The 25,499-nt window shown below is 49.8% G+C and overlaps 1 protein-coding gene and 1 pseudogene across 3 annotated transcripts; both read right to left on the bottom strand.

The window, feature by feature from the left end:
• Positions 1-352: 352 nt before the first annotated feature.
• LOC147349718 (myeloid-associated differentiation marker-like) lies at positions 353-6,175 on the bottom strand. 3 transcript variants are annotated; one of them, XM_086364651.1, is made up of 3 exons: positions 4,721-4,782; positions 4,315-4,393; positions 353-1,987 (listed from the first exon to the last, which is right to left on the bottom strand). In XM_086364651.1, the coding sequence occupies exon 3, from the start codon at positions 1,890-1,892 to the stop codon at positions 948-950; it is 945 nt and encodes a 314-aa protein (XP_086220777.1). In that variant the 5' UTR covers positions 1,893-1,987; positions 4,315-4,393; positions 4,721-4,782; the 3' UTR covers positions 353-947. The 3 variants fall into 3 exon arrangements, with proteins under 3 accessions (XP_086220777.1, XP_086220778.1, XP_086220779.1); XM_086364652.1 differs by lacking the exons at positions 4,315-4,393; positions 4,721-4,782 and adding an exon at positions 5,461-6,175; XM_086364653.1 differs by lacking the exon at positions 4,315-4,393 and having other exon boundaries at positions 4,721-4,806.
• A 5,248-nt stretch (positions 6,176-11,423) lies between these two features.
• LOC147349717 (myeloid-associated differentiation marker-like) lies at positions 11,424-12,873 on the bottom strand (annotated as a pseudogene).
• Positions 12,874-25,499: the final 12,626 nt, after the last annotated feature.

Genomic DNA, 25,499 nt, shown 5'->3' with positions numbered 1-25,499 from the left:
TTTTTATTTTTAAATTTTATTTTATTTTTAAAACTTTACAATATTGTATTAGTTTTGCCAAATATCAAAATGAATCCACCACAGGTATACCTGCGTTATTTTTTAAGAAGGGACTATTTACATGGTTCCAAATAAAAATATTTCTGAAAAAGCCATATTCTGAGAAACCTCACTTCTACCTGTGGCTCCATTCATTCTCTCCTCAGCTCCCCTCCCCCACCCAGACCAGGTAACTATTCCAATGAACTCAGGGGAGTCCTTCCTGTGCTTCTTGATGAAAATCAACCACATGCAGGTGTATTTAATATTATTTCCCCTCATTTTTGTTATATAAAATATAGTATGCTCCATGTTGATTTTTATCTTAACTATTTTTATTTCATGTCTCCTGGAGATATTTCGGAGAAGGCAATGGCAACCCACTCCAGTGTTCCTGCCTGGAGAATCCCAGGAACGGGGAAGCCTGGTAGGCTGCCGTCTATGGGGTTGCACAGAGTCTGACACGACTGACTCGACTTAGCAGAGCAGCAGCAGGAGATATTTACCTATCACTGTTGCAGAGTATTCCCTCTTGCACTACATCATCGTTTATTAATCCGCATCCTAAAGATGAACACTTGGGTTATTTTCAATCTTTTCTATCTTAGTTTTGAATTTGATCTTGAGTGGGAGCTTGATTTATACCAGGCTGTTCTGATCAGGAGAACATAAATGGGCACAGTTGGTCAGGACACAGGAGATGAGAAAAGCAAGGATGACCAGGAAAGGGGAAAACAGTAGAAAAATGTAGAAAAAATGAGAGAAGCAAGAGAAAGAAGGAAAACAGAATGTGTGCAACCACACAAGACAGGAAGCAGACAGAGCAGAAGGAGGGAAGGAATAGAAAAGAGCGTGAGATGAGTGGGGAAGAATGTGAGCAGGGAGAGAGGAGAGCCAGGAAGAGGACATCAGGGGCTGACAGAGCTCTGTAAAGACACCTCCTGTGAGTGGAAGGGATCGGGAGCATTGGACTGACCCCTAGTCCCTACAGAAACCTGGCGAGCCCAGTACACCATGTCAGCCATGTAAACCAGCAGGTTGGCGGCTGTCAGGATGGCCACAGTCAGTTTCCGGTCCCAGAAGCACAGGTTGTAGGTGAGCCCACTGATGCAGCCCATATCACTGGACCGTTGGAGCTGTCCGCCAAACTCCTCATTGAACTGGTAGAGTGCCCAGAGGACCAGAGCGCTGACATAGAGGAGGACGGAGAGCAGGCTGAGCACAAGCTGGAAGAGGGGGAAGGGCCCGGGCAGCCTGCGTTGCCATTTGCCCAGGTTCAACACGATGGCCAGGGCTGCTGGGACGAAGCAGATGGAGTACACGGCCACACACCACTCCAGGGCCGGCCGGTCCAGGTACAAGGAGGTGTAGCTGAGGAAGGTGAAGATGACACCGGCCATGAAGGTCTCCAGCACCTTCAGCAGGCCTGGCATGGTGTGCGCGTAGCAGGTGACGTCATCGAAATCATAGCAGTTTCTCATGAGGGCCACATCCAGGGCATAAAACACAGACGCGATGCAGGAGAATGCAGTGGCAGCGATTGCCCGGTCCCTGTAAGGACCATAAGGCAGGAACTGGACGTAGGTGACGGAGTAGATGATGGAGGCCGAGAGACAGATGAGAGTGGCGTAGCAGGCATAGGTGATGGAGAAGTTGCACCAGAAGTAACGAAAGCGGGACCAGAGCTCACATACGTCGATTATGGAGATGATGAGAGTTACAACGAAGCAGACGCACCAGAAGGACATGGACCAGTTACCTATGGCCCCTCTCCGAATGCCCATGTCAGCCACAAGCGAGAAGGCCACACAGGTGGAGAAGAGCTGCAGCAGGCGGAAGAGGCAGGAGCACATGACGTAAACGGAGCCCTTGTCTTGAGATGTCAGCCTGGTAGACACAGGTCCGGTAGGTCACAGTCACTGGTATGCGAGTAACCTTCGCTGAGGACCTGTCAGAGAGAAATTCAGCCCTGGAGGTGGATTAAGTCAGATGCCTGGAACAGGCTCAGGAGCCTGTGACGACTGAGGCTCAGAATCTGTGGAGTTGGAACCAATGGCTCAGACACTTGGGTAACCGCACAGCTGCTCCATAATGGTTCTCCCCACCCATCAGCCTTGGCCTTGTCAGGAGACTTGTCTCATCCCCAGATCTCACAGCCATGTTTGGTCTGACCCCAAACCATGAATATTTTGGGCCTGTTGTGCTGCATACCATTATCTTTGGAGATTGCAAGGTAGAATGGTCCATATAACAATCTCAAACCTTCGAGTCTCTCAAAATTGGAAACAACTTAAAAAAAAAATTCATTTGGTAACAGAATTTGAGTTGAATGTACATGAGGCAATTTATGGTCTCACGGTTCTCCACCTCCCCCTCAGAGAGGACCCAGAGGCCCTGGACTCCCTCTAGACATAACCTCATGCAAGCTTGGTTTGCTCCAGATTAGGGGTGCAAACTGGCTTGTACTGGAGGTGGCCCCAAGGATTTGTTTTGCTTTTCTTCATGGTGTTTCCTGGAAGACATGGGGTAGAATCAGTATTGTTTCTTCCCTAAGAGGCTGGAAGCTGCAGTGTTTTAATTTCACAAGAAAATCCAGATTTCCTGCTCCTTTAGAAGCACAGGATATCTGGTGTCACTGGGCTGTGTGCCCTTGGGGGAAATGGGGGGGCGTTGGTTGGAGCTGAGCAGCTTCTATGCCCTCTGTACTGTTTTCCATTTATATCTTTGTGTAGTTTTCTATATTTCTCTTATTCTTATGTATAATCAACATAAAGCAGGACTGTGATCATCTCTCACGTGCCCAGATTCCCCCCTTGGGCATGGCCAGGCTTCCTGCCTGCTCACAGGAGCATCCAGCCCTCCATCCAGGGAGAATCCATGTCCTCAACTTCATGTACAGCCTTCAACATGTGTCACAAGCTTTGAAATCATTATTTAGACATGTGTGTACATACATGCATACATGTTTGTAGGCCATAACTGTATCTCTTTTTTTGGTTTTATAGACATGAGACCATGTCATGCACACAGCATCCTGCTTTTTCACCACCTTTGAGAGGTGCAGCTGGTCCTCTCCAGGGGCCCTAGTCCGCTCCATCCCCTTTACTTCCTTCCTTCCCTCCTGGCTCCTGTGATGTTTGGACCGACCAGCCTTCTCTAGATCAGAGGACCCTCCCTTGTGAGTCTCAGACACTGGGGGACACAGGATATGACAAGGGGTCCTGGGATCCAAGTGACCACCATGCTCTAGGGCAGGAGGTCAGCAAGTTTTTCTGAGAATTTTTTTTAAAAATATGAGAAAGAATATATTTTTCATTTCTGGAAATTAAATCTGGTTTCCTAGATTTGCAACAAATTATCACAAGTCTGGCAGCTTAAAACAGCAGAAACCTGTTCTCTCAGAGTTCTGGAGGTCAGTGTTTTGAAACAAGGTGTCAGCAAGGCTGCTCTGTCTCTGATGCCCCAGGGGAGGGTCCCTCTTTGCCTCTTTTAGCTTCTGGAGGCCCTTTAGCTCATCCCATGTTACTGAACTCTGGCTTGTCTGGTCATCCCTCAAGAAGCCAAACACCGAGAGATGAGTGCTGGGCTTTGCCTGGGACGAGGTGCGGCTCCCCCACTGTGAACACAATCATCACCCACATCTGTGCATCAGCCCATGTTGGACGGTGGTTTGAAAAAAATACTCATGAACATTTCCACCACTTTCTGTGGATCAACTTGGAGGATTTGGTTTTTTCCAGTTTAGTAGGTCAAAGGTGAGAAAAAGATTGTATGAAGAGTCAGTCCCTGACTCTTCTCCTGCACTGAAAGCTCCTGCAGGGAATCGTCTCAGTGGAAATCCACCCCTGGTGTGCCCCCACCCCACCCCCACCCCAGGGGACACACTCTGGCCAAATTGAGTGATCTGTCCCGTCTTAAAGGAGAGACTGCTTCAGACCTCCTTTCTTCCTCACACTGCGGTGACGCTAAGGCTGTGCCCCGCCAACACACTAGAACTCCTCCTCCTTCCGGGGACTGGAGTTGGGGGGAGGGGGCGCAGATGCCCTGGCAGCGCCTGCCTCAGGCATCAGGACTGGAACCACAGAGCTGGCGCTGGATTCAGTTCCCTAGAAAGCTGACCCCTCTTCTTCCTCCCTTGCCTGCAGACTCCTCTGTGAACACGGCAGACTTTTCACAGTTTCCTTTCCTTTTTGCCTTTAATTTAGTGCCCTTGTTGGAAGAATCCTTACTATGGAGTAACAGGAAGACCTGCGTATGGAGTTCCCTCCCACTTACCAGATCTTAACAAAAGAGCTCCAGCTGCAAAATACTGGAATAATTTAGAGATCCACGCAGGAACCAATGTTCTTCACAACTGAAAACATACATGGGCCAGGTTGTATTGAAAGTAGAAAACCATTTTTTTCTTGATTACAGGGTCATACCTCCAGTTTGGCCCATCTGCCAAGATGCGTGCCTTGTGGAAGGGATGGATGTAGATCCCCTCCCCCTACTTCATTGGCTCCCCCAAAACAGATTTAAAACAAACAAGCAATTCTTCCTTGGGAAGAGAGTGGTACAGAGTCACAAACAAGCCATTCCCACTTCTGCAGTGTCCAACTGGCCCCAGAGTTTCAAAGAGCAAAGAATACACCCAAACAGGTGAGAAAGGGGCTCCTGGGATCCACACCCCTCTACTCACTCAGTCAAGAGCTCGGTGCTCCTTCAGAGGCCAGTTTCCTTTTCTTAACAGAAAGAGAAAGCACCCTGTGAGCAAGGTGTGGGGAGGGGCAGGGCTAGTTCCTGAAACTAGCAAGTTTGGCAGCTGCTGGAAAAGATCAATAGATCTTCCCAGGAGTAGCTGGCACTCCACCCTATCTTCCCAGTGGCACTCTGCTCCTTGCTCTAGGAAGAAAGGGAGGGGCTGGAAACTTGGGGACCTGACTCCTGCCTGGACGCTCAACATTGTCCCCCAAGTCAGGCACAGCTGCTTGTCGCTGAAGAAGCCAATACAGAGAGCTAAGTCTTGGGTTTAAGCAAAGTAGCTTTATCTTAAGGAAGCCGGCAAGAAGGTGTTTTACTGCCCAGAAGAATCAACTCCCAGCACAGCAAGGCTCATCTGGGATTTATACGAGGAGGGAAGCAGGAAATGGCTGCAGGCTGCATGCCAGGGGTGTGCTGTGCTTCTATTTTGGGGGACTTTACAGTAACCACCAGGAGCCTTTCCAGGCTGAGAACATGTGGTCCTTGCTTTGTTCAGATCAGCACATCAGTTCGAGGGGTCAGTGGTTGTATATTTTCTAGAGAAAATAGAATTGAGGCAGAAACAGAGCTTAACTGGCCAAGCAAAACTGAAACCAGAAAACATCAAACTCTGTTGAAGTATTCATAAGCCTTTGGTTGAGAAACAAGCAAGGTTACAAACTGGTGCCGGTGACCTACCTGACCACCGTGATCACCATATGCCCTTCCTCAGGCCTGGGCACCAAGCTCATCGTGGGCTTCTTCCTCCATGTGAGTTAGCTGCTCTCCACCTGAGTGCCCTTCTCGCTGGGGGCCAGTGAGGACACTCTGAAGGGGGACGTAATTAACTGGTGCATGTTCATGGTGCCTCTGCTTCACCGTGACCCTCACCATCTTCATAGGGGAGTTCTGTGGGCTCCGGTCCGGCCTCCCCTTCTCCTGGGACGGCTTTCTCTGTGCCCAGGCCTTTTATTTCTCCATCTCCTGCCTCTAAACGTCCATCATCTTTGGCACCACCTACATCAAGTTCTTGCCTCCAGCCTCCGCCCAAAACAGGGTCATCACTGCCACTGCACTCTCCTTCGTGGCTGCTGTACTCTATGCCACTGAAGCGTTCTGCATCATATCCAGCCTGGAGGCATGGTTTGGTTCAAGCCAGCCTTCCCAGGCCTGGCTCAGGAGGCCAGAGAACTATGCTGATTGGCTCATTATCACCTTCATCAGCAGCCCCCACCAGTATCAGCAACAGCCAGCCCTGCGTTCGTGGTCGTGTCTTCAGGTCCCTGGGGTTCTTCACCAGCTCCTTTTTTGATTCTCCAGAGATTGGTTGGGGGTGGAACTTAACCCAGATTCCTTTAAGATGCCCTCTAGGCAGCCAGTGTGAGGCTGAGCATCAGGTGGGGCCCTGGGATCCAAAATCTCTGCTTCAGGACTCTTGTCCGTTGAGAATCAGTGACCTTCAGAATTTTTTTTTTTTACTTTAAGGGGAGGTGCACTGTACACTCCCTTCTATTGGGAGAAAGGAGGCCCGATGCCTAGCTACCCACCCTCACTCCTTCTCGTCCTCATCCAGTCCGATGGCTTTAAGATTCCACTCAGTTGACAAATACGCCTGTGCACCAAGTGTGTGCCTGGCAGTTTTCTAGACACTGGACAGAGAGCACAGAAGATAACCAGTATTTCCCCCTGTTTGCGATTTTCTCCCTGGGACTTGGAAGCGACGAACCTGAAAGAAGGACACTTGGACAGTCTCTTGCAAGGACTGACAAGTTTATTTCTGCAGTCAAGCTTTTTTTATAGAAGCAGGAACAAAGAGCTTAAAGTATATGGTCAGCAGAGCACATACGGAGTTAACACATAATCAGTAAAAACATTTCAAGGACAGTGCGCTCTAAAATGACTCATGGGCTTATCCCACAACCTGCTTTCACAAGTAACATCCCTATTAACTCTTGGCGCCGAGCATAACCAATGGCAGGAGATGATTTTCTGTCCGCAGTGCAAAGCTGAGTATTTATGGCCCTTTTCCATTTTCCCAAGGACTTTCTCCTTTTACGGCTATTTTGCACTATGCTTCCCAACACCCCCCTCATGGAGCTTATCTTCTAGGACATAAGATGGAAAATCTGAGAACCAATGTGTAATATCAGGTCAGTTCAGTTCAGTTCAGTCGCTCAGTCGTGTCCGACTCTTTGCGACTCCATGAATCGCAGCACACCAGGCCACTCTGTCCATCACCAACTCCAGGAGTTCACTCAGACTCACGTCCATCAAGTCAGTGATGCCATCCAGCCATCTCATCCTTTGTCACCCCTTCTCCTCCTGCCCCCAATCCCTCCCAGCATCAGAGTCTTTTCCAATGACACAACTCTTCACATGAGGTGGCCAAAGTACTTGAGTTTCAGCTTTAGCATCATTCCTTCCAAAGAAATCCCAGGGCTGATCTCCTTCAGGATGGAATATCAGGTCAGTGGGTGATAAATACTATGATAAAGGGAAAACAGGTGAAAAAGAGAGTTATTGGAATGCAGGGATGGGCAAGGCTGCTATTTTAGGTGGTTGGAGGTCAGGCCACTCTATGGATGTGACCCACCCCTCACCATGAGATTATGATTCTTTGGAGCTGAGTGAAGTGAATTGGCAGTATGATGATAACTCCCCAATTCTGGCCTCCAGACTGATCTCTACAGAGACCCTGAGTCATATGGAACTGCCTCCAGATCTCTCCCTCTGGATGTCTCAGGACGCCTCACACTCACCATGTCTGGTCCCATCTCCTGAACCCTCCTAGCGCCAACACACACAGATCCTTCCTTGTCTTTCCCATCTCAGTTGATGGCACCACCTTCACAGATGCGCTTCACAAAATACTGTGAATCCACACCACACACACACACACACACACACACACACATACACACACTCTTCCTCCTCTCTAGAGCATCCACTTGATCTTGGTCCAGATCCATCCAGCCTTCTCACCTGTGCTCCCCTCATGAGCTTCTCACTGCTTCCTCTATTTCCATTCTTTGCCTCAAAGTCAGCTTGGGCTGAAGTCAAACTAAGTTACATTTTACCATTTTTCTTTGCTCCCTCAAACCGCACAATATCACCTCCAAAACCCTGTAGGTAAGCACCCCTTTCTACCTCTCCAGCTTCATCGCCTCCCTCCCTCCAGTCACTGAGAAGTACTTCCAGTTCCTCTTGGTCATCTCAGGGCCTTTCCTGCTACATGTCTACACACACCCCAACCCTGAACGGAGACCAGAACTCAGCCTGGAACATAGTAGTCCTGTCCAGTCAACGTCACTCTGAGCCTCAGTTTCCTCATCCAGAAAATGGAGATAATAGCGCCAGTTTTTAAAAATTTATTTATTTTTTTATTAAAGGATAATTGCTTTACAGATAGCACCAGTTTTTAAAGGAGAAGATTCTTGATTGCATCCTGCAGAAAACACCTCTAGCAACTTAGGCAGAGAACGACTGTCCTAGAAGGCTGCTAGAGAATTATTAGGGAGAGACGGGCCTGAGAGCAGGCTTAGACCAGGAAGGAGGGGTGCTGGGCAGCTGGGGCACAGGCAAGGGCAGCTGGTCCAGGCACCATGGCCCCTGGCAGCAGACTCTGGATGTTACTCAGGCCCCAGCAATAGGAATCCGATCTGACCTGGTGTCTGTGTATCACCTGCTCCTTGGGTGTGTGTCCAGACTTCACATGGCGGCAGGTCAAATATTTACCTGACCTTTTGAGTTTCTTATTGAAGGTGAGGCCCAGTTTCTCATCAAGATTCACACGATGGGGACATCCTCAAATATGAGGTGGGCGGAAGTTTAGGTTCTCAACTGTTCTTCTCCCTGGAGATGTTCATCATACAAGGCCATGGGAAAGGTGGGAGAATTAAAAGAGAAAACAAAGGAATCATTGGTTCTCAAACATTTCCCCTAAAGGCAGAAGGGATGGAATGTATCCCGGTCAGGAGGTCCAGGCAGGAAGGAGCCTGAGGTTGTAAGCTCTGTTAATACTTATTTAATAAACTCCTGCAACGTACCAGGCCTTCTGCTCAGCACTGGGAAAACTTCAGTTAACAAAGGACAAGACACCTCTGCTTTGTGGATCTATATTCTAGAGTTTATCTTTGAAGCCTCATGTTTTCCATGAAAGTAAACGTGGGATATTGCATTCCTTTTTATAATACCCCATAATAATATACTCTTAACATATCAGACTTGTTTCAGTACAAAAGTAACAACTTCCCACTAATGGGCTGGTGGCTGAGCCATCCTATTTGCTTGAAGATACTAGAAGACGAGGTCTTTATGTGCCTATATTTAAGCACATTGTGGTTGACACATGAACAAAGCTGGGTCAGAGTACATGTGATCGGAAGAGTAGAAAACAGGGGAGCCAAAACCTGTGCGAGAGGAGCAGGGGGTCCGAGAGATGATGGAGGGTTCTGGGGTCCTGCCAGCCTCTGACAAGGTCCAGGAACAGACTATTCAAGAAGCATTTCCTGCCTGAAGTAGCAGAAAGAACACCAGGCTTTCTTTTAAGGGTTCTGCCTAAGGAGTGGTCCCACGCTAGCAATGGGAGTGTTACTGGGGGCAGTGGTTTGGGCTGATGGGCCAAGCACTTGAGGGATTTATGGAATCAGATGCTGGTTGGAGTGGGGGGTGAGGAGATGGGCTTGAACTAAGCTCCCCCAGCCCCACCACTTCTCCATTCCTGGTCAGAAGGAGACCCAGAAAAGACCAACTGGGCAAACCTCACCAGCCCAGCCTGGCTTCAGAAGAGACCTCGGGTGACAGGTCACAGGTTCTGTCGGCTGAGAAATGGGCCCTGAGGACTTGGGCTGCTGTGGACACAACAGTTACAAGAGGTCGTATGTGTCGTGCTCACTGCAGGTCGAGCTCTGCTGTGGATTCATTTGTTCCTCCCAGCAGCCCCTGAACTATGTTCTCAGTCCCCATTTTCACAGGCACAGAGAGGTCAACCGATCATGATTACAGAGGTTTAGGTGTCAGAGCTGGGATTTGAACCCAGTCATGTGGGTTTAGGACCTTAAAATCTGCTTGGATTTGCTTTGTACCTTAGACCCAAAGGGACAGAGTGGCCAATATGTTTTTCAGCACCAACAGACTGACTCGGTGACATCACCTCCATTTCATTCATCTTCAGGGATATTATTATTGTCATCCCCATTGTACAGATGATGATTCTGAGGCTCAGAGACTGTGTTATGCTTTTTGCTCAAGTTCACACAGGTACTCCCTGTCAGAGCCCAGATTTGAATACAGGTCTGTCTCCCCGCAAAGCTCAGCAAGTCATAAGCGGAAAAAGAAAAGTGTTAATCGCTCAGTCATGTTTGATGCTGTGTCCCCATGGACTGTAGCCCCGCAGGCTCCCTCTGCCCATGGAATTCTCCAGGGAAGAATACTAGAGTGGGAAGCCATTTCCTTCTCCGGAAGATCTTCCCAACCCAGGGATAAAACATGAGTCTCCTGCATTGCAGGCAGATTCTTTACCATCTGAGCCACTAAGGAAGCCCCAGCAGGGAACAGAACCTCAGTAAATGCTGAGCCCCTTCCCTCTTCTCTGGGTCCAGGATTCATCTCCTGGCTCCCATGTGTCCTGGTCTGGCTCTAGTCCCCACCCAGAGGTCCTGTGGCCGAGTTCCCATCCCAGCCAGATCACTTCCTGTTGGCAAGCCAGCCAGAACCTGACAGAGAGGGTCCAGACCCTAGGGAGGGACTGATTGCAGCCTGGCCTGAATCTCCTCGGCCCATCAGTTTTCCTAGAGACTTTTCCACAGGACAGTGTCACAGACAAGGGTCACACGGATTGGCAGTCGATGTCTGGCTCCTGAGTAGGTGCCTGGAGCCTCCTGAGAGCAGAGTCCCTTCTCTCTACTCAAAGGTAGACTAGGAAGGTTGATTCTGTGATTTTTCCAAGCTGGCCAGAGAATGGAAACATCTGTGCCCCTGGCTGTGTTCTGGATGCGGCTCAGGGAAAGTCTGGAGGACATCAGCTGGAGTCACCCCGCCTGGGGGAGGCTCTGGCTGGCCTTCGAGGAAGGAGCCTCTGGCCACTGCCCCAGGACATAGGGAGCTCAGGCCAGGCCGGGAGCAAGGGAAGGGCCTGAGGCTTGAGCAACGGGAGGTCTTCTCCATCAACTGTGTGTGCTAAAGGGCTTGGGAAGGCCCTGGCCACTCAGCAGGGGGGATTGGGGACCACAGCTCCCCCTCCTCAGACCCCTGGACCCAAGGTGCCACCCTTCTGTCTGCTTTGGAGACAGGCCTGTGCGGGCATCTCTCAGCTCCTCCTGCAGCCTATCCGTCAAGGCTGCAGGGAGCATGGAGACCATCTGCCAACTATCCCTCCCCTGACCTGATTTCTCCAGTGGTATATTTTTCAAACATAAATTTTATTTTTTTAAGAAGGGAATCTTTACCTGGTTCAAAATAAAAATATTCTGAAAAAGCCATGTTCTGAGAAACCTCACTTCTACCTGTGGCTCCATCCACTCTCTCCTCAGCTCCCCTCCCCCACCCAGCCCACGTAGCTATTCCAATGCACTCCTGTGCTTCTTGATGCAGTCAAGCACATACAGGTGTATTTAATATTATTTCCCCTCATTTTTACTATATAAAATATAGTATGCTCCATGTTGATTTATATCTTAACTATTTTTATTTCATGTATCCTGGAGATATTTTCTTATTGCTGTTCAGAGTATTCCCTCTTGCACTACATCACTGTTTATTAATCTGCATCCTAAAGATGAACACCTGGGTTATTTTCAATCTTTTCTATCTTACTTGTGAATTTGGTCTTGAGTGGGAGCTTGATTTATGCCAGGCTGCTGTGATCAGGAGAAGGTAAATGGGGAGAGGTGGTCAGGACACAGGAGATGAGAAAAGCAAGGATGACCAGGAAAGGGGCAAAAGGTAGAAAAATGTAGAAAAAATGAGAGAAGCAAGAGAAAGAAGCAAAACAGAATGTCGGCAACCACACAAGACAGAAAGGAGAGAGAGCAGAAAGTAAAGAAACAGAAAAGAGAGTGAGATGAGTGGAGAAGTACGCAAGCAAGGAGAGAGGAGAGCCAGGAAGAGGACATCAGGGTCCGACAGAGCTCGGTGAGGATACCTCCTGTGAGCAGGGGGGTCAGGAACCCTGGGCTGGTCCTCAGTCCCTACAGAAACCTGGCGAGCCCAGTACCCCAGGTCAGCCACGTAAACCAGCAGGTTGATAGCTGTCAGGAGGGCCACAGCCAGTCGCTGGTCCCAGAAGCACATGTCATAGTTGAGCCCATTGATGCGGCCCATATTACTGGACCGGTGGGGCTGTCCGCCATACTCCTCATTGAACTGGTAGAGCGGCCAGAGGACCAGAGCGCTGACATAGAGGAGGACGGAGAGCAGACTGAGCACAAGCTGAAAAATGGGATACAGGCTGGGCAGCCTGCATTGCCATTTGCCCAGGTTCAGCAGGATGGCCAGGGCTGCTGGGATGAAGCAGATGGACTACACGGCCACACAGCACTCCAGGGCCGGCTGGTGCAGGTACAGGGAGGTGTTGATGATGCTGGTGAAGATGAAACCAGCCATAAAGGTCTCCAGCACCTTCAGCAGGCCTGGCATGGTGAGCACACAGCAGGAGGTCTCTTTGAACCCATAGGTGATCCGCATGCAGACTACTTACAGGGCATGTAGCACAGATGCCACACAGGGGAACGTAGTGGCACTGATGGCCCGGTCCCAGTAAGGACCATCAGGCAGGAACTGGACAAAGGTGACAGAGTAGATGATGGAGGCCGAGAGACAGAGGAGGGTGGTGTTGCACCAGAAGAAAGGAAAGCAGGACGAGAGCTCACATAAGTCGACTATGGAGATGATGAGGGTCACAACGAAGCAGGTGCACCAGAAGGACATGGACCAGTTACCTGTGGCCCCTCTCCAAATGCCCATGTCGGCCACCAGAGAGAAGGCCACGCAGGAGGAGAAGAGCTGTGGCGGGCGGAGGCAGAGACAGCAGCACGTGACCTCCAAGAAGCCCCTGTCTCAGGTGTCACCCCAGTGCACGTGGGCTGTGCTGGTCTGGCTGGTGGTGGATCGAGTCAGCCTCCTGGAACAGGCTCAGGGCCCTGTGACGGCTGAGGCTCAGGATCTGTGGAGTTGGAACCAATGGTCAGACTCTTGGGTAACAACACAGCCGCCCCACAATGGTTCTCCTCGCCCTTGTCAGGAGACTGCCTCATCCCAAAATCTCACAGCCATGTTTGGTCTGCCCCCAAATCATGAATATTTGGGGCGTCTTGTGCTGCATACCATTATCTTTTGGGGTTGTAAGGTAGAATCATCCTTATGTACAATCTCAAATCTTCAAGTCTCTCAAAATTGAAAACAATTTTTTAAAATTTCATTTTTGTAGCAGAATTTGAGCCGATTGTACATGAGACAATTCATGGTCTCATGGTTCTCCGCCTCCCCCTAAAAGAGGACCCAGAAGGCCCTCGCCCCCTCATGCAAGCTTGGTTTGCTCCAGATTAGGGGCACAAACCAGTTTGTACTGGAGGTAGCCCCGAGGATTTGTTTTGTTTTTCTTCATGATATTTTCTGGAAGACATAGTGTAGAATCAGTGTTGTTTCTTCCCTAAGGGTTTGGAAGCTGCAGTGTTTTATTTTCACAAGAAAATCCAGATTTCCTGCTGCTTTAAGAAACCTCAGGAGATCTGGTATCACTGGGCTGTGTTCCTTTGGGGTTGGGGGAGTAGCTGGGGGTGAGATCGGCTATGGCCTCTTTATTGTTTTCCATTTATACACCTTTTTGTAGTTTTCTATATTTCTCTTATTCTCCTGTATAATCGACATAAACAGGGCTATGATCATCTCACGTGTGCCTATTTCCCCCTCTTTGGTATGGCCAGGCTTCCTGCCTGCTCACACGAGGGTCCACCCCTTCATCCAGGGAGCATCGGTGTTCTCAACATCTCGTACAGCCTTCAACACATGTCACAGGCTCTGAAACTGTATTTAGACACATGTTTGCATACATGCACACATGCCTGTAGGGAGTATCTTCTTTGTTTTCTGTTTTGTAAACATAAGACCGTGCCATGCACACGGCATCTTGCTTTTCCACCACCCCCGGCAGGTGCAGCTGGTCTTCTCCAGGGGCCCTAGTCCTCTCCATCCCCTTTACTTACTTCCTTCCCTCCTGGCTCCTGTGGGCGTTTGGAGTGACCCCCCTTCTCTAGATCAGTGGACCCTCCCCTGTGAGTCTCAGACACTGGGGGACACAGGATATGACAAGGGGTCCTGGGATCCCTGTGACCACCATACTCTAGAGCAGGAGGTTGGCAAGCTTTTCTGGAACTTTAAAAAAATATGACAAATAATATATTTTTCATTTCTGGAAATTCATTTTGTTCTACTAGGGCTACTGCAGCCAATTACCACAAGCCTGATGGCTTAAAACAACAGAAACGGATTCTCTCACAGTTCTGGAGGTCAGCGTTTTGAAACAAGGTGTCAGCAGGGCTGCTCTGTCTCTGATGCCCCAGGGGAGGGTCCCTCCTTGTCTCTTTTGGCTTCTGGAGGCGCCTTGGCCCGTGGCTGTGTTCCTGAACTCAGGCTCGTCTACTCAGTCCTCAAGAAGCCAAACACTGAGAGACGAGTGTCGGGCTTTGTCTGGGACAAGGTGCCGCTCCTCTGCTGTGAACACAATCATCACCCACTTCTGTGCATCAGCCCATGTTGGGCGGACGGTTAGAAAAAATACCAATGAACGTTTCCACCATTTTTTGTGGATCAACTTGGAGGATGATTTTTCCCAGTTTAGCAGGTCTACGTGGAGAAGAAGTTCGTATGTCCAGTAACAGTCACAGACTTTTCTCCTGCACTGAAACCTCCGGCAGGGAATTGTCTTCTTGGAAATCCACCCCCCTGTGCGCCCCCGCCTCCCTGCCCCACACCATAAGGGACGCACCCTGGCCAAACTGAGTGACCTGTCAGGTCTTAAAGAGAGAGACTACTTCAGAACCCCTTTCTTCTTCAAGCTTTCTTCTTCAGCCAACACACTAGAACTCCTCCTCTTCCAGAGACTGGAGTTGGGGGGAAGGGGAGGGGGATGGCGCAGACCAGGGCAGCCCCTGCCTGGGGCATCACAGGAACCAAAGAGGTCGGGGCTGGATTCAGTTCCCTAAGAAGCTGACCCCTCTTCTCCCTCCCTTGCCTGCAGACTCCTCTGTGAACATGGAAGGCTTTTCACAGTTTACTTTCCTTTTTGCCTTTAATTTGGTGCCCTTGTTGGAAGAATCCTAATTAGGGAGTAACAGGAAGACCTGCGCAGGGGGTTCCCTCCCACTTTCGGATGTTGAAAATAGAGCTCTAAGTGCAAAATACTGGAATAATTTTGAGATCCATACAGGGACCAACACTCTTCCCAATTGAAAACATACATGGGCAAGGTTGTATTGAAAGTGGAAAACCATTTTTTTCTTGATTACAGGGTGGTACCTCCAGTTTTGCCCATCTGCCAAGATGCGTGCCAGTGGACTTGTAGAAGGGATGGATGTAGGTCTCCTCCCCCCACCTTCACGGGCTCATCCAGAACAGATTTAAAACAAACAAGCAATTCTTCCTTAGGAAGAGAGTGGTACAGAGTCACAAACAAGTCATTTCCCACTTCTTCAGGGTCCAAATGGCCCCAGAGTTTCAGAGAGCAAAGAATACACCCAAACAGGTGGGAAGGGGGCTCCTGGGACCCACACCCCTCTACTCACTCAGTCAAGAGCTCCATGCTCCTTCAGAGGCCAGTTTCCTTCTCTTAACAGAAAGAGAAAGCCCCCTGCGAGCAAGGCGTGGGGAGGGTCAGGGCTAGTTCCTGAAACTAGCAAGTTTGGCAGCTGCTGGAACAGACCTATAGATCTTCGCTAGGAGTAGCTGGCACTCCACCCTATCTTCCCAGTGGCACTCTGCCCCTTGCTCTAGGAAGAAAGGGAGGGGCTGGAGACTTGGGGACCTGACTCCTGCCTGGGCACTCAACATTGTCCCCCAAGTCAGGCCCAGCTGCTTGTTGCTGAAGAAGCCAACAGAGAGCTAAGTCTTGGGTTTAAGCAAAGTAGCTTTATCTTAAGGAAGCCGGCAAGAAGGTGTTTTACTGCCCAGAAGAATCAACTCCCAGCACAGCAAGGCTCAGCCGGGATTTATAGAAGGAGGGAAGCAGGAAACGGCTGCAGGCTGCATGCCGGGGTGCGCTATGCTTCTATTTTGGGGACACTACATTAACCCCTGGGCCACCTTGCTGGATTGAGAAGGTGAGTGTGGTCCTTACTTTGTTCAGATCAGCACATCAGTTCTAGGTGTCAGTGGTTGTATATTTTCTAGAGAAAAAAAGAATTGAGGCAGAAACAGAGCTTAACTGGCCAAGCAAAACTGAAACCAGAAAACATCAAACTCTGTTTAACTATTCATAAGCCTTTGGTTGAGAAACAAGCAAGGTTACAAACGGGTGCCGGTGACCTGCCTGACCACCATGATCACCATGTGCCCATCCTCAGGCCTGGGCACCAAGCCCATCATGGGCTTCTTCCTCCACTTGAGGCAGCTGCTCTCCACCTGTGTGCCCTTCTCGCTGGGGGCCAGTGAGGACACTCTGAAGGGGGACGTAATTAACTGGTTCATGTTCATCTGGTGCGTCTGCTTCACCGTGACCCTCAGCATCTTCATAGCGGAGTTTTGTGGCCTCGGTCCCGCCTCCCCTTCTCCTGGGACGGCTTTCTCTGCGCCCATGCCTTTTACTTCTCCATCTCCTGCCTCTCAACGACCATCATCTTTGGCACCACCTACATCAAGTTCTTGCCTCCAGGCTCCGCCCAAAACAGGGTATCAGGGCCACTGCACTCTCCTTCGTGGCTGCTGTACTCTATGCCACTGAAGCGTTCTGCATCATATCCAGCCTGGAGGCATGGTCTGGTTCAAGCCAGCCTTCCCAGGCCTGCTCAGGAGGCCAGAGAACTATGCTGATTGGATCATCATCGCCTTCATCAGCAGCCCCCAGCAGTATCAGCATCAGCCAGCCCTACGTTCGAGGTTGTGTACTTCATGTGCTTCTTCCTGGAAGGAGCTGTGAACTTCATAGTGAAGCGGTTTGATCGAGTCAAAGACAAAAACTCTTTACCCTACCTGTATCCTGTCTAAGCGGACGGTGCTCTCTGTGCTCCTCTGCCCTAGTGCTCTGGTCCTCTGTCAGCTCCACCAGTTCAACAAGAAGCTGGATGGGCAGGCCCAGCGATCCATTGATGTGAGCTGCAGGAACAGATGCACCTGCTCGGTGTGCGGCTGGGACCAGCGGCTGGCTGTGGCCGTCCTATCCAGCTGCTGCTTGATGTGGCTGACACTGAGTGCCTGGCCTGTGAGGCTATTGTAGGGACTAAGACTGCACTTTCTAAATGAGAGGTGTTCTTTATAGAGCTCTGACATCCTCTGATGCCCTCTTCCTGGCTCCCCTCTCCCTCCTCACATCCTTCCCCATGCATCTCACTCTCTTTTCCGTTCCTTCCCTCCTTCTGCTCTGTCTTTGCCCCGTTTGGTGTGTTTGCTCACATTCGGTTTTGTCTCTTTCTCTTGCTGCCCTCATCTAATCTACACTTTCTGCTTTTTGCCCCTTTTCTGGTCATCCTTGGCTTTCCCATCTTCTGTGTCCTGACCACCTCCCCCATTTTCCTTCTTCTGATCCATCAGGACCTGAGACCCCTTCCTTCTCTGCCCACCACCTCCTAAGGTGCTGACTCCACATCACACAGCCCTCTGTGCAGCTGTTCACACCCTGGGCCTCTGGAGGGGCCTCGTTGACAAGCAAGTCTGTCCCTCTGGGGGTGCCTTAGTTGGTGTGTGTGTGTTGGAAGGAGGCTGGGGTTGGAGGTGAGTACCAAGGGATATGGCCCACTTTTTCCCAGCAGATGGGCTATACTGTCCACCACTCCTTTAAGTTAAACAAAAGTCTGTGCAGGTCAGTAATTGCCAGTGGGAGGAGTCTTGAAGCAGAGACCCTGGTCCCTAGGCCCCAACTGGTGGTTGGCCCCATCTGACATTGGCTCCAGAATTTTTCCAAGCTTACTGAAACCCACTGCCAGCAGAGGCCATCTTAAAGGAAGCAAAGGCTGAATGCCTCTCCATCCCAACTACGCTCAGGGAATCAAAGTAGGACCTGGTGAAAAACCCCAGAGTCTTGAAGACACCTGCCTGCAGAATTGGTGAGGGGCAGCGATGTGGCCCTCCTGCCTCAGTGATCAAAACTGCACGTTCTGCTTCTGCAGAGACGAGGGCATCGCCATTGCCAGCATTAAAGGCGATGTTAGCCTGAGTGTTATATTTGTCTTAATTTTTATTGTCTCAAGGGCAAAAATTACTGGTTGACTATATTTTTGCATGGAAAGTTTCTTTTCAAAAGTTAGTTGATGGGTGGTGTTGGATGGGTGGGTATTGCTGATGCCACAGTCGAGGAAACTGTGTTGCTTGAGTTTGTGCTGCACAAATGTGTGTTTCTATGTGTCAGTTGTTTTCTGATGCTGCCTCCTGCTTCTCCAGGACCCACACATAATATGATCTAAATAAATGTAAATATACATGGATTTTTCAATTCTCTGGAATTTCTGGATACCATCACCCCTGCTATCAATCATAGATGAAGCCTTGCCCTTTCTCCTACAACTGTAATGCTCTTTTTTAACCTCAATACAAAAATAAAAAAAAAACCCCACAAACTTGACATACGCTAATTGCCCCAAATTTTCTCAGAGCTGGGAAGGATGGAGCAGATGTTTATTCTCACGAAAGCCCCCATCTCTGGGAGCCCTTCCCAATGTCTCCCCACTTGCACCTTCCCCGGGCCCTGGGGGCATGGCCCAGCCCAAGACAACTAGCAGTTGTGTCCCCAACACTAGACTTTCTGTCCCCTTAGCTCTTAAAGGACCAGACCCTGGAGAACTGTATTTAAAGGTGTGTTCCTGCGTGCACGCCCAGCGCGTGTTTGCTTGTTTGTGTGCCTATATGTCTGTGCTCACAGGTGCATTTGGACCAGCAGCCTTTATAATACCTGGCGGACAGGAAGCCACCATTATTGTCTTTAGTCTCCTTTCTAAGCCACAAACCACAGAGCCCAGCATCCTGGAGTCACCAGGACTGGAGGAGTTAGTCATCAGAGCTGTGGTGGGCAGGGGAGGGGGTGGGACAGAGGAAGCCCCCCCTGCTGCCCCTTGCTCCTGTACTGGGATGAAGCATGAGTTCTTCACCCAGAGGTGGGTGGGGTGAAAGGGGAGGGCTCTAGGATGTGGTTCCTGTGGCATGCAAATCTTAAGAAGCAATCAAATAAAATTCATATTTTAAGTCAAGACAAGAAAAATTGAAACAAAATTCGTCTCTGCCTGTTTTGACCTCCTCCCTGCCCTGAAGTGTGCAGTGTGCATCTGCAGTACGTGTTAACCAGACCTTCCGAAGGGCAGAAATACCTGACCCAATATAAAGACCCATTTGTGTTCTAACCCCAGCCTTGTGACTTTACATGACACTGCCTCCCTATGACCTTACTAATGTCACTAGCCATATTACTCTTGTCTAGCACTTTACAAGAGAGTTGTTTCTCGCATTAACAAATGTGTCGTTGAGTCTCTGATAAACACGGTGATGACCAGGTGACCTTACATACAGTTTTATAAGATCCATGACTCGAAATATGGGAAGAAGCAACAGGAGGGAACCATTTCTGAGAGCCTGACAGACAAGTGAGACAATTGTTCCAGAGGAGTTTGGCTACTGTTACCAGAACTAGAAGAAGAATTGCACACCCAATGGCCCATCAATGGAATCCTCCCCTGAACTGGGAAAATTCCTCCCAAACCTTGATTGGAACTAAGATGGAAACAAATGGATTGTGTGATAAAGAATGTTGCCCACCACTGAGGTCTTCCAAAATCAAGTCACTGGCTGCTGCAATTCACTGACCTGCAATCCACTCTGGAAAGAAGTCGTGAAAAACGTCAGGATTGCACTTTGTACTCTGAGAAAACTGGCGAACCTGCCCTCACATACTTGGATATTTCAGGAGACTTTTCTATGAACCCAGTTTCCTGCATATGTCCATGCTTAGGAAGCACTAAAAGCATGAACCGTGATATCTGTTCTTCCTGAGTGAAGCAACCTTCTTCCAAGGCATGGGCTGGTTTCATGGCCTTCCCCAAATGACATAAACATTGACCTCCAACCCTGATCTCCTCAAAACAGCTCTTGGAGCTTCTTGAGAGACTGTCTCCCCAGTTAAACTTCTCAGGTTGGTTCCAATAAAATTTCCAATTCTTTCTTAGGTTGTCTGACTATTGGCTAATTTTTTATCCACAAAAGCAAGTATGCGTTGACCTCCGCAAGTCTCAGTGCAGGAACCTCAGATTCTTATATTTTTCTAAATCAAATTGAACACAACCCTGGGACCTCACTTCCCAGGAGGATGGAAATGTCTCTGTGCTTCAGTAAAAGAATTTTCCGGGGTGGGCTCACCTGAGGGGCTTGCTGTCCAAGCCTCGTGGTTCATGGGGGCAGCTGGTCAAATCCTCCTGTTGAGAGGTTAAGGGCCATTTGTCACAATTCCAAGGCTGCTCCAGTTCCCTCACTGTGGCCCTCAAAAGAAAGTGTAATGATCCTATATTTAGTCCAACCCTCTAGTCTTAGGGTATTCCCTGGTGGCTCAGATGGTAAAGAATCCTCCTGCAATGCACGTCGACCTGGGTTTGATCTCTGGGTTGGCAAGATCCCCTGGAGGCGGGTTGTCAACCCACTCCAGTATTCTTGCCTGGGAAATCCCACGGACAGAGGAGCCTGGTGGGCTGCAGTCCATGGGGTCGCAAAGTGTCAGACATGACTCAGTGAAATTCCCTTAGTCTTCTCGTCACAGAGGAGGAGCAGCTGGACCCCAGGGAGGGGCAGGACGTGTCCAGAGTCACCCTGTGTGTGGCAGAGTCAGAGTCAGGACCAGGTGTCCTGTTGCCAGGCCGGCTGTCTGTCCACGGCCCCACGCTGCTTGTTGTAAGTGTGGCAGCAGCAACCTCCAGGCTGGGATTCTGCCCCGTCCACCCTAGTCCTGCACAAACTTGCCCCATCCCCCTGAGGAGGGCACTCACTGCTGCTGAGTCAGTTTCCTCATCTGCTAGATGGGGGAGGGGTGCCAGAGACCCTGGTCCCTCCCAGCCCACCTCTTCCCGGGGCCCCTGGACTTGCCAGTCCTGGAGACTCAGATGTGGAGAGGGAGTCGGCTCCCTCCCCTCTGTCCACCTTCTCTACCCTCTCTGCTTGTTTCCTCTTGGCTGCTGGGTCCTGTTTATTGGTCACATCCTTCCTGACTAAACACACCCTCCTTCCCCATGACCTCTGCCTGGTGGGGAACATGCCTCTCTTTCATAACATGAGTTTCCTTAATCACTTTCCAGGGGTCCAACTCTCCAGTGATTCTTGTCAAAAACACAAACTACTTCAAGGCACCCCCACAGTCTGAGGTCTCCCAGACTTCGTTGTTCCCGCACATTCTTGACTTTCCATTTTTTCAGATCCAGCTCAGGAGCCAGAATGCTCTTGCTTTATTTAGGGAGCTTGTGTTTCCTTTAGGAAAAGCAAATTCCTTCCTGCTGAGCATATAGAGGGCTGACCATAAGCAGGGGAAGATGAAACACAAGCCCAGAGTGAATGAGGCAGATCTGGGATCTGCGACTGGATTCACAGTCACATCTGCTCTGACTCCAAAGCAGACAGGCTGGGGAGGAGCTGAGAGATGCCCACACAGGCCTGTCTCCAAAGGCAGAGAGAAGGGAGGCAACTTGGGTCCAGAGGTCTGGGGAGGGGGAGCTGGGGACCCGAAACCCACCTACTTGGTGACCACGGCCTCCCCCAGCCCTTCAACACACACAGTTGATGGAGAAGACCTCCCATTACCCAAGCCTCAGGCCCTTCTCTTGGTCCCTGTCTGGCCTGGGCTTCTTGACTCCCGGGCAGTGGCCAGAGGCCCCCTCCTCAGCCGGCCAGAGCCTCCTCTGCACAGGGTGACTCCAGCTGACGCCCCCAGACTATGACCTGAGCCACATCCAGAACACAGCCCGGGGCACAGATGTTTCCGTTCTCCGGTCCTGGAGCAGCTTCTTGGAAAAATGACAGAATCAGCCTCCTCAGTCTTCCTCTGAGTGGGGAGAGTTGGGGACGTTCCCTCCTGTGTCTCAGGCACCTGGTTATCTGCCCTGGGTGCCAGTGCAGACAGCCGATCATGCGGCCCTTGTCTGTGTGGTTGGCTCCTGTCTAAAAGTGCCTGTTGGGAGGCAGGGGAGCTGAGGAGAAACAAGGGGGCTTTAATCAACCCCTGTGAAGTTTCTCCCTGCTGTCTCCGGACTTTTCTGGCTGGCTACTTCCCTTTTCAACAGGAAATAGGTAGTCTGGCTGAGACAGGGGTGCTGCTGTAGGACCTCTGAATGAGGTACTGCAGCCAGAGCAGGACAGACAGGAGCCAGGAGGTTATACCTGGATCTGAGAGAAGAGGGAACGGGCTCAGCATTTCCTGAGGTTCTCGCTGAGCTGTGGGGGAGACAGATTTGTATTCAACGCAGGCTCTCTCAGAGAGTAACTGTGTGACCTTGAGAAAAAAACATAATGTGCTCTCTGAGCCTCACGTTCATCATCTCTTAAATGGGGATGACCATAATAATATCCCTGAAAATGAAACAAAATAGAGATAATAAGTCACCTAGTCAGACTGGTGGTGTGTTTTGTCGCTCAGTCATGTCTGACTCCGTGCGACCCCTTGGAATGTATCCCACAGGCTTCTCTGTCCAGGGGGATTTTCCAGGCAAGAATACTGAAGCAGGTTGTCATGCTCTCCTTCAGGGGATCTTTCCGACCCAGGGAAGGAACCCAGGTCTCCCACATTGAATGTGGATTCTTTACCTAGTGAGCCACCAAGGAGTTGCTGGACTGTTGGTGCTAAAAAATGTTGGCTGTTTTATCTTTCTGGAATACAAGCTACAAATTAATGACAATCCGAGTGTAAGATCCTGCACCCACATGACTGGGTTCAAATCCCAGCTCTGCCACTTCCTACTTGTGTGATCTTGGTCTAGTTACCCACTGTGTGTCTGTGATAATGGGGACACTGAGTGCATAGTTCATGGGCTGCTGGGAGGAACAAAACATCCAGAACAGTGGTTAGCCTGCAGTGTGTGCTGTGTGTGACACCTCTCTTAACTTTTATGTCAATACCTGCCCTGTGGGCCCATGGCAAATGTTTCTGAAATGAATACAACAAATGCTTACAGCTCAGACTGTAGCCTGGACCAAGTGGGATGCATTCCATCCCTTCTGCCTTTTGGGGGAATATTTGAGAATCTCTGAGTCATGTTTTGTCCCATTTAATCCTCCTAACAACACTTGACCTTCTGTGATGGATATCTCCAAGGAGGGAAATCACTGAGGACCTGACCTCATCACCGTATTTGAGGAGAATCCCATAATGTGTGCAACCTGGGGAGAGACTGGGCCTGACCCTCAATAAGAAAGAAAAGGAAAGGAAAGTGCAGTCGCTCAGTCGTGGCCAACTCTCTGCGACCCCATGGACTGTATCCTGCCACGCTCCACCATCCATGGGATTTCCAGGCAAGGATACTAGAGTGGGTTGCCATTTCCTTCTCCAGAGTATCTTCCTGATCCAGGGATCGAACCCAGGTCTCCCACATTGCAGGCAGATGCTTTACTGTCTGAGCCATCAGGGAAGCCTCAAGAAAGAAAAGGCCAGATAAGTATTGGACCTGTCCCACAACCGGGGCCTGGACACACAAGAACAGGTATACACAGAATCAAAGACAGACCAGAATTCCTTCTGCAGGGCCTGCAGTATCATCCAGTGTGTGCTTCCAGTGGCCACAGTGCCTGGACCAAGTGCCCTTGGCTGTGAGCTGGCTGTCCAGCACCCTCATTTCTGATCTAAGCCTGTTCTCAGGCTGGTCCCTCTCTAGCAGTTCTCCAAGCTATCCAGTATCCTAGTACAGTTGTTCTCTGCTTATGATGCCAGAGATGTTCTCTGGAGGGTACAGTTAACAGCCTTTATGACTAAAAGCAGGAGCTGTTATCTCCATTTTCTGGATGAGCAAACTGAGACCTAGAGTAGCATAGACTGAGCACAGGACTACTGTGAGCCTGGCTGAACTCAGGTCTCAATTGAGGGTTGGGGGGTGGTGTGTAGACATATAAGGTGAAAGGCTCTGAGATGACCAAGAGAACTAGAAACAGTTGTCAGTGGCTGGAGGCAAGGGAGGAGGCTGGAGAGGTAGAAAGGGGTCTGATCTTGCAGGGCTTTGCAGGTGGGTGATGTTGTGGAGTCTGTGTTCCATCCTAAGGGAACAAACAGAAATCTTCAGAGTATCGTACTTTGACTTTACTCCAAACCAGTCTTTGAGGGAAAGGATGGAAATAGAGGAAGCATCTAGAAGCTTATGGCAGGAGTACAGGTGAGGGGATGGATGGATCTGGACCAGGTGGTCTAGAGATGAAGAAGAGTGGGTGGGTTCAGAAGCATATTGTGAAGAGCATCTGGGAAGGTGGTGCCATTGACTGAGATGGAAACATGAGGAAGGATCAGCGTGTGTTGGGAGTGGGGGATTGAAGAGGTGGGACTGGACCTACGGAGTGTGACGTGTCCCGAGACATCTGAAGGGGGAGATCAGGAGGCAGGTGTATATGACTCTGGATCCCAGTAGAGATCAGCTCCGGAGACAGGAACTGGGGAGCTGTCCTGACTCGGCCTACACTCTTCTTTCAGTTTCTTCTTAAACGTCACATCCATGGAGCAGCCTTGCCCCCCACCGCCAACAGGCACTCCAATAACCCTTCTTACCTGTGTTTCCTTTATCGTGGCATTAATAGCCCACTGACTTGATGTTATGTATTGATGTGTATGTCTCCTGTACTAGAGTGCAAGCTCCATGAGGCCGGAACTCTTGGTTCTGTTCTCTGCTCTCTATCCAGTGTCTAGAATAGGGCCTGGCACATGCACACTTGGGGAACAAGAATATTTATTGATGAGTGGAATCTTAAAGTCATCGGACTGAATGAGGACAAAAAGGCTCCCAGAAAAAAGGTGGTCTGGGCCCAAGTCCTGAGCAAATGGTTCCTTCCTGTTGCTTATTCCCATATCTGTAGCTGTTGTTGTGGTTTAGACTCTAAGTCGTCTCTGACTCTTTGAGACCTATGGACTGTAGCCCGCCAGCCTCCTCGGTCCATAGGGTTTTCCAGGCAAGAATACTGGAGTGCCTTGCCATTTCCTTCTCTAGGGCATCTTCCAGACCTAGGAATCAAACCCAAATCTCCTGCATTAGCAGGCACATTCGTTACCACAGAGCCATATGGGAACAGTCAGTGTATTACAATCCTGGATCTTATAAAACTATATATATTATATGAATCATTTCAAGAGGCCTAGTCACCATTATTTTTTCATCACAGACTAATCACACATCTGTTAATACAAGAAATAAGGCATGAATCTTTAAAACAAGTAGAGCATAAGTAATACAGTTAGAGACATTAATCAGGTCCTAAGTAAGTTAGCAGTGCTGTCTTCTAAGGAGTTACATGGCTTCCTCTAGAAAATGTCACCCTTGTGGTGAATTGGGTATTTCTTCCCTTGAAGAGGTGTGGTTAAGGCACAATGCAGATGAAAT

This window comes from Bos grunniens, chromosome 21 (assembly GCF_055505025.1).
Source record: "Bos grunniens cultivar Pamir isolate PY7600 chromosome 21, Bosgru_T2T1.0, whole genome shotgun sequence".
Taxonomy (NCBI): Eukaryota; Metazoa; Chordata; class Mammalia; order Artiodactyla; family Bovidae; genus Bos; species Bos grunniens.
The sequence above is the reverse complement of the archived record's forward strand: the minus strand, read 5'-3'. Positions and strand labels throughout refer to the sequence as shown.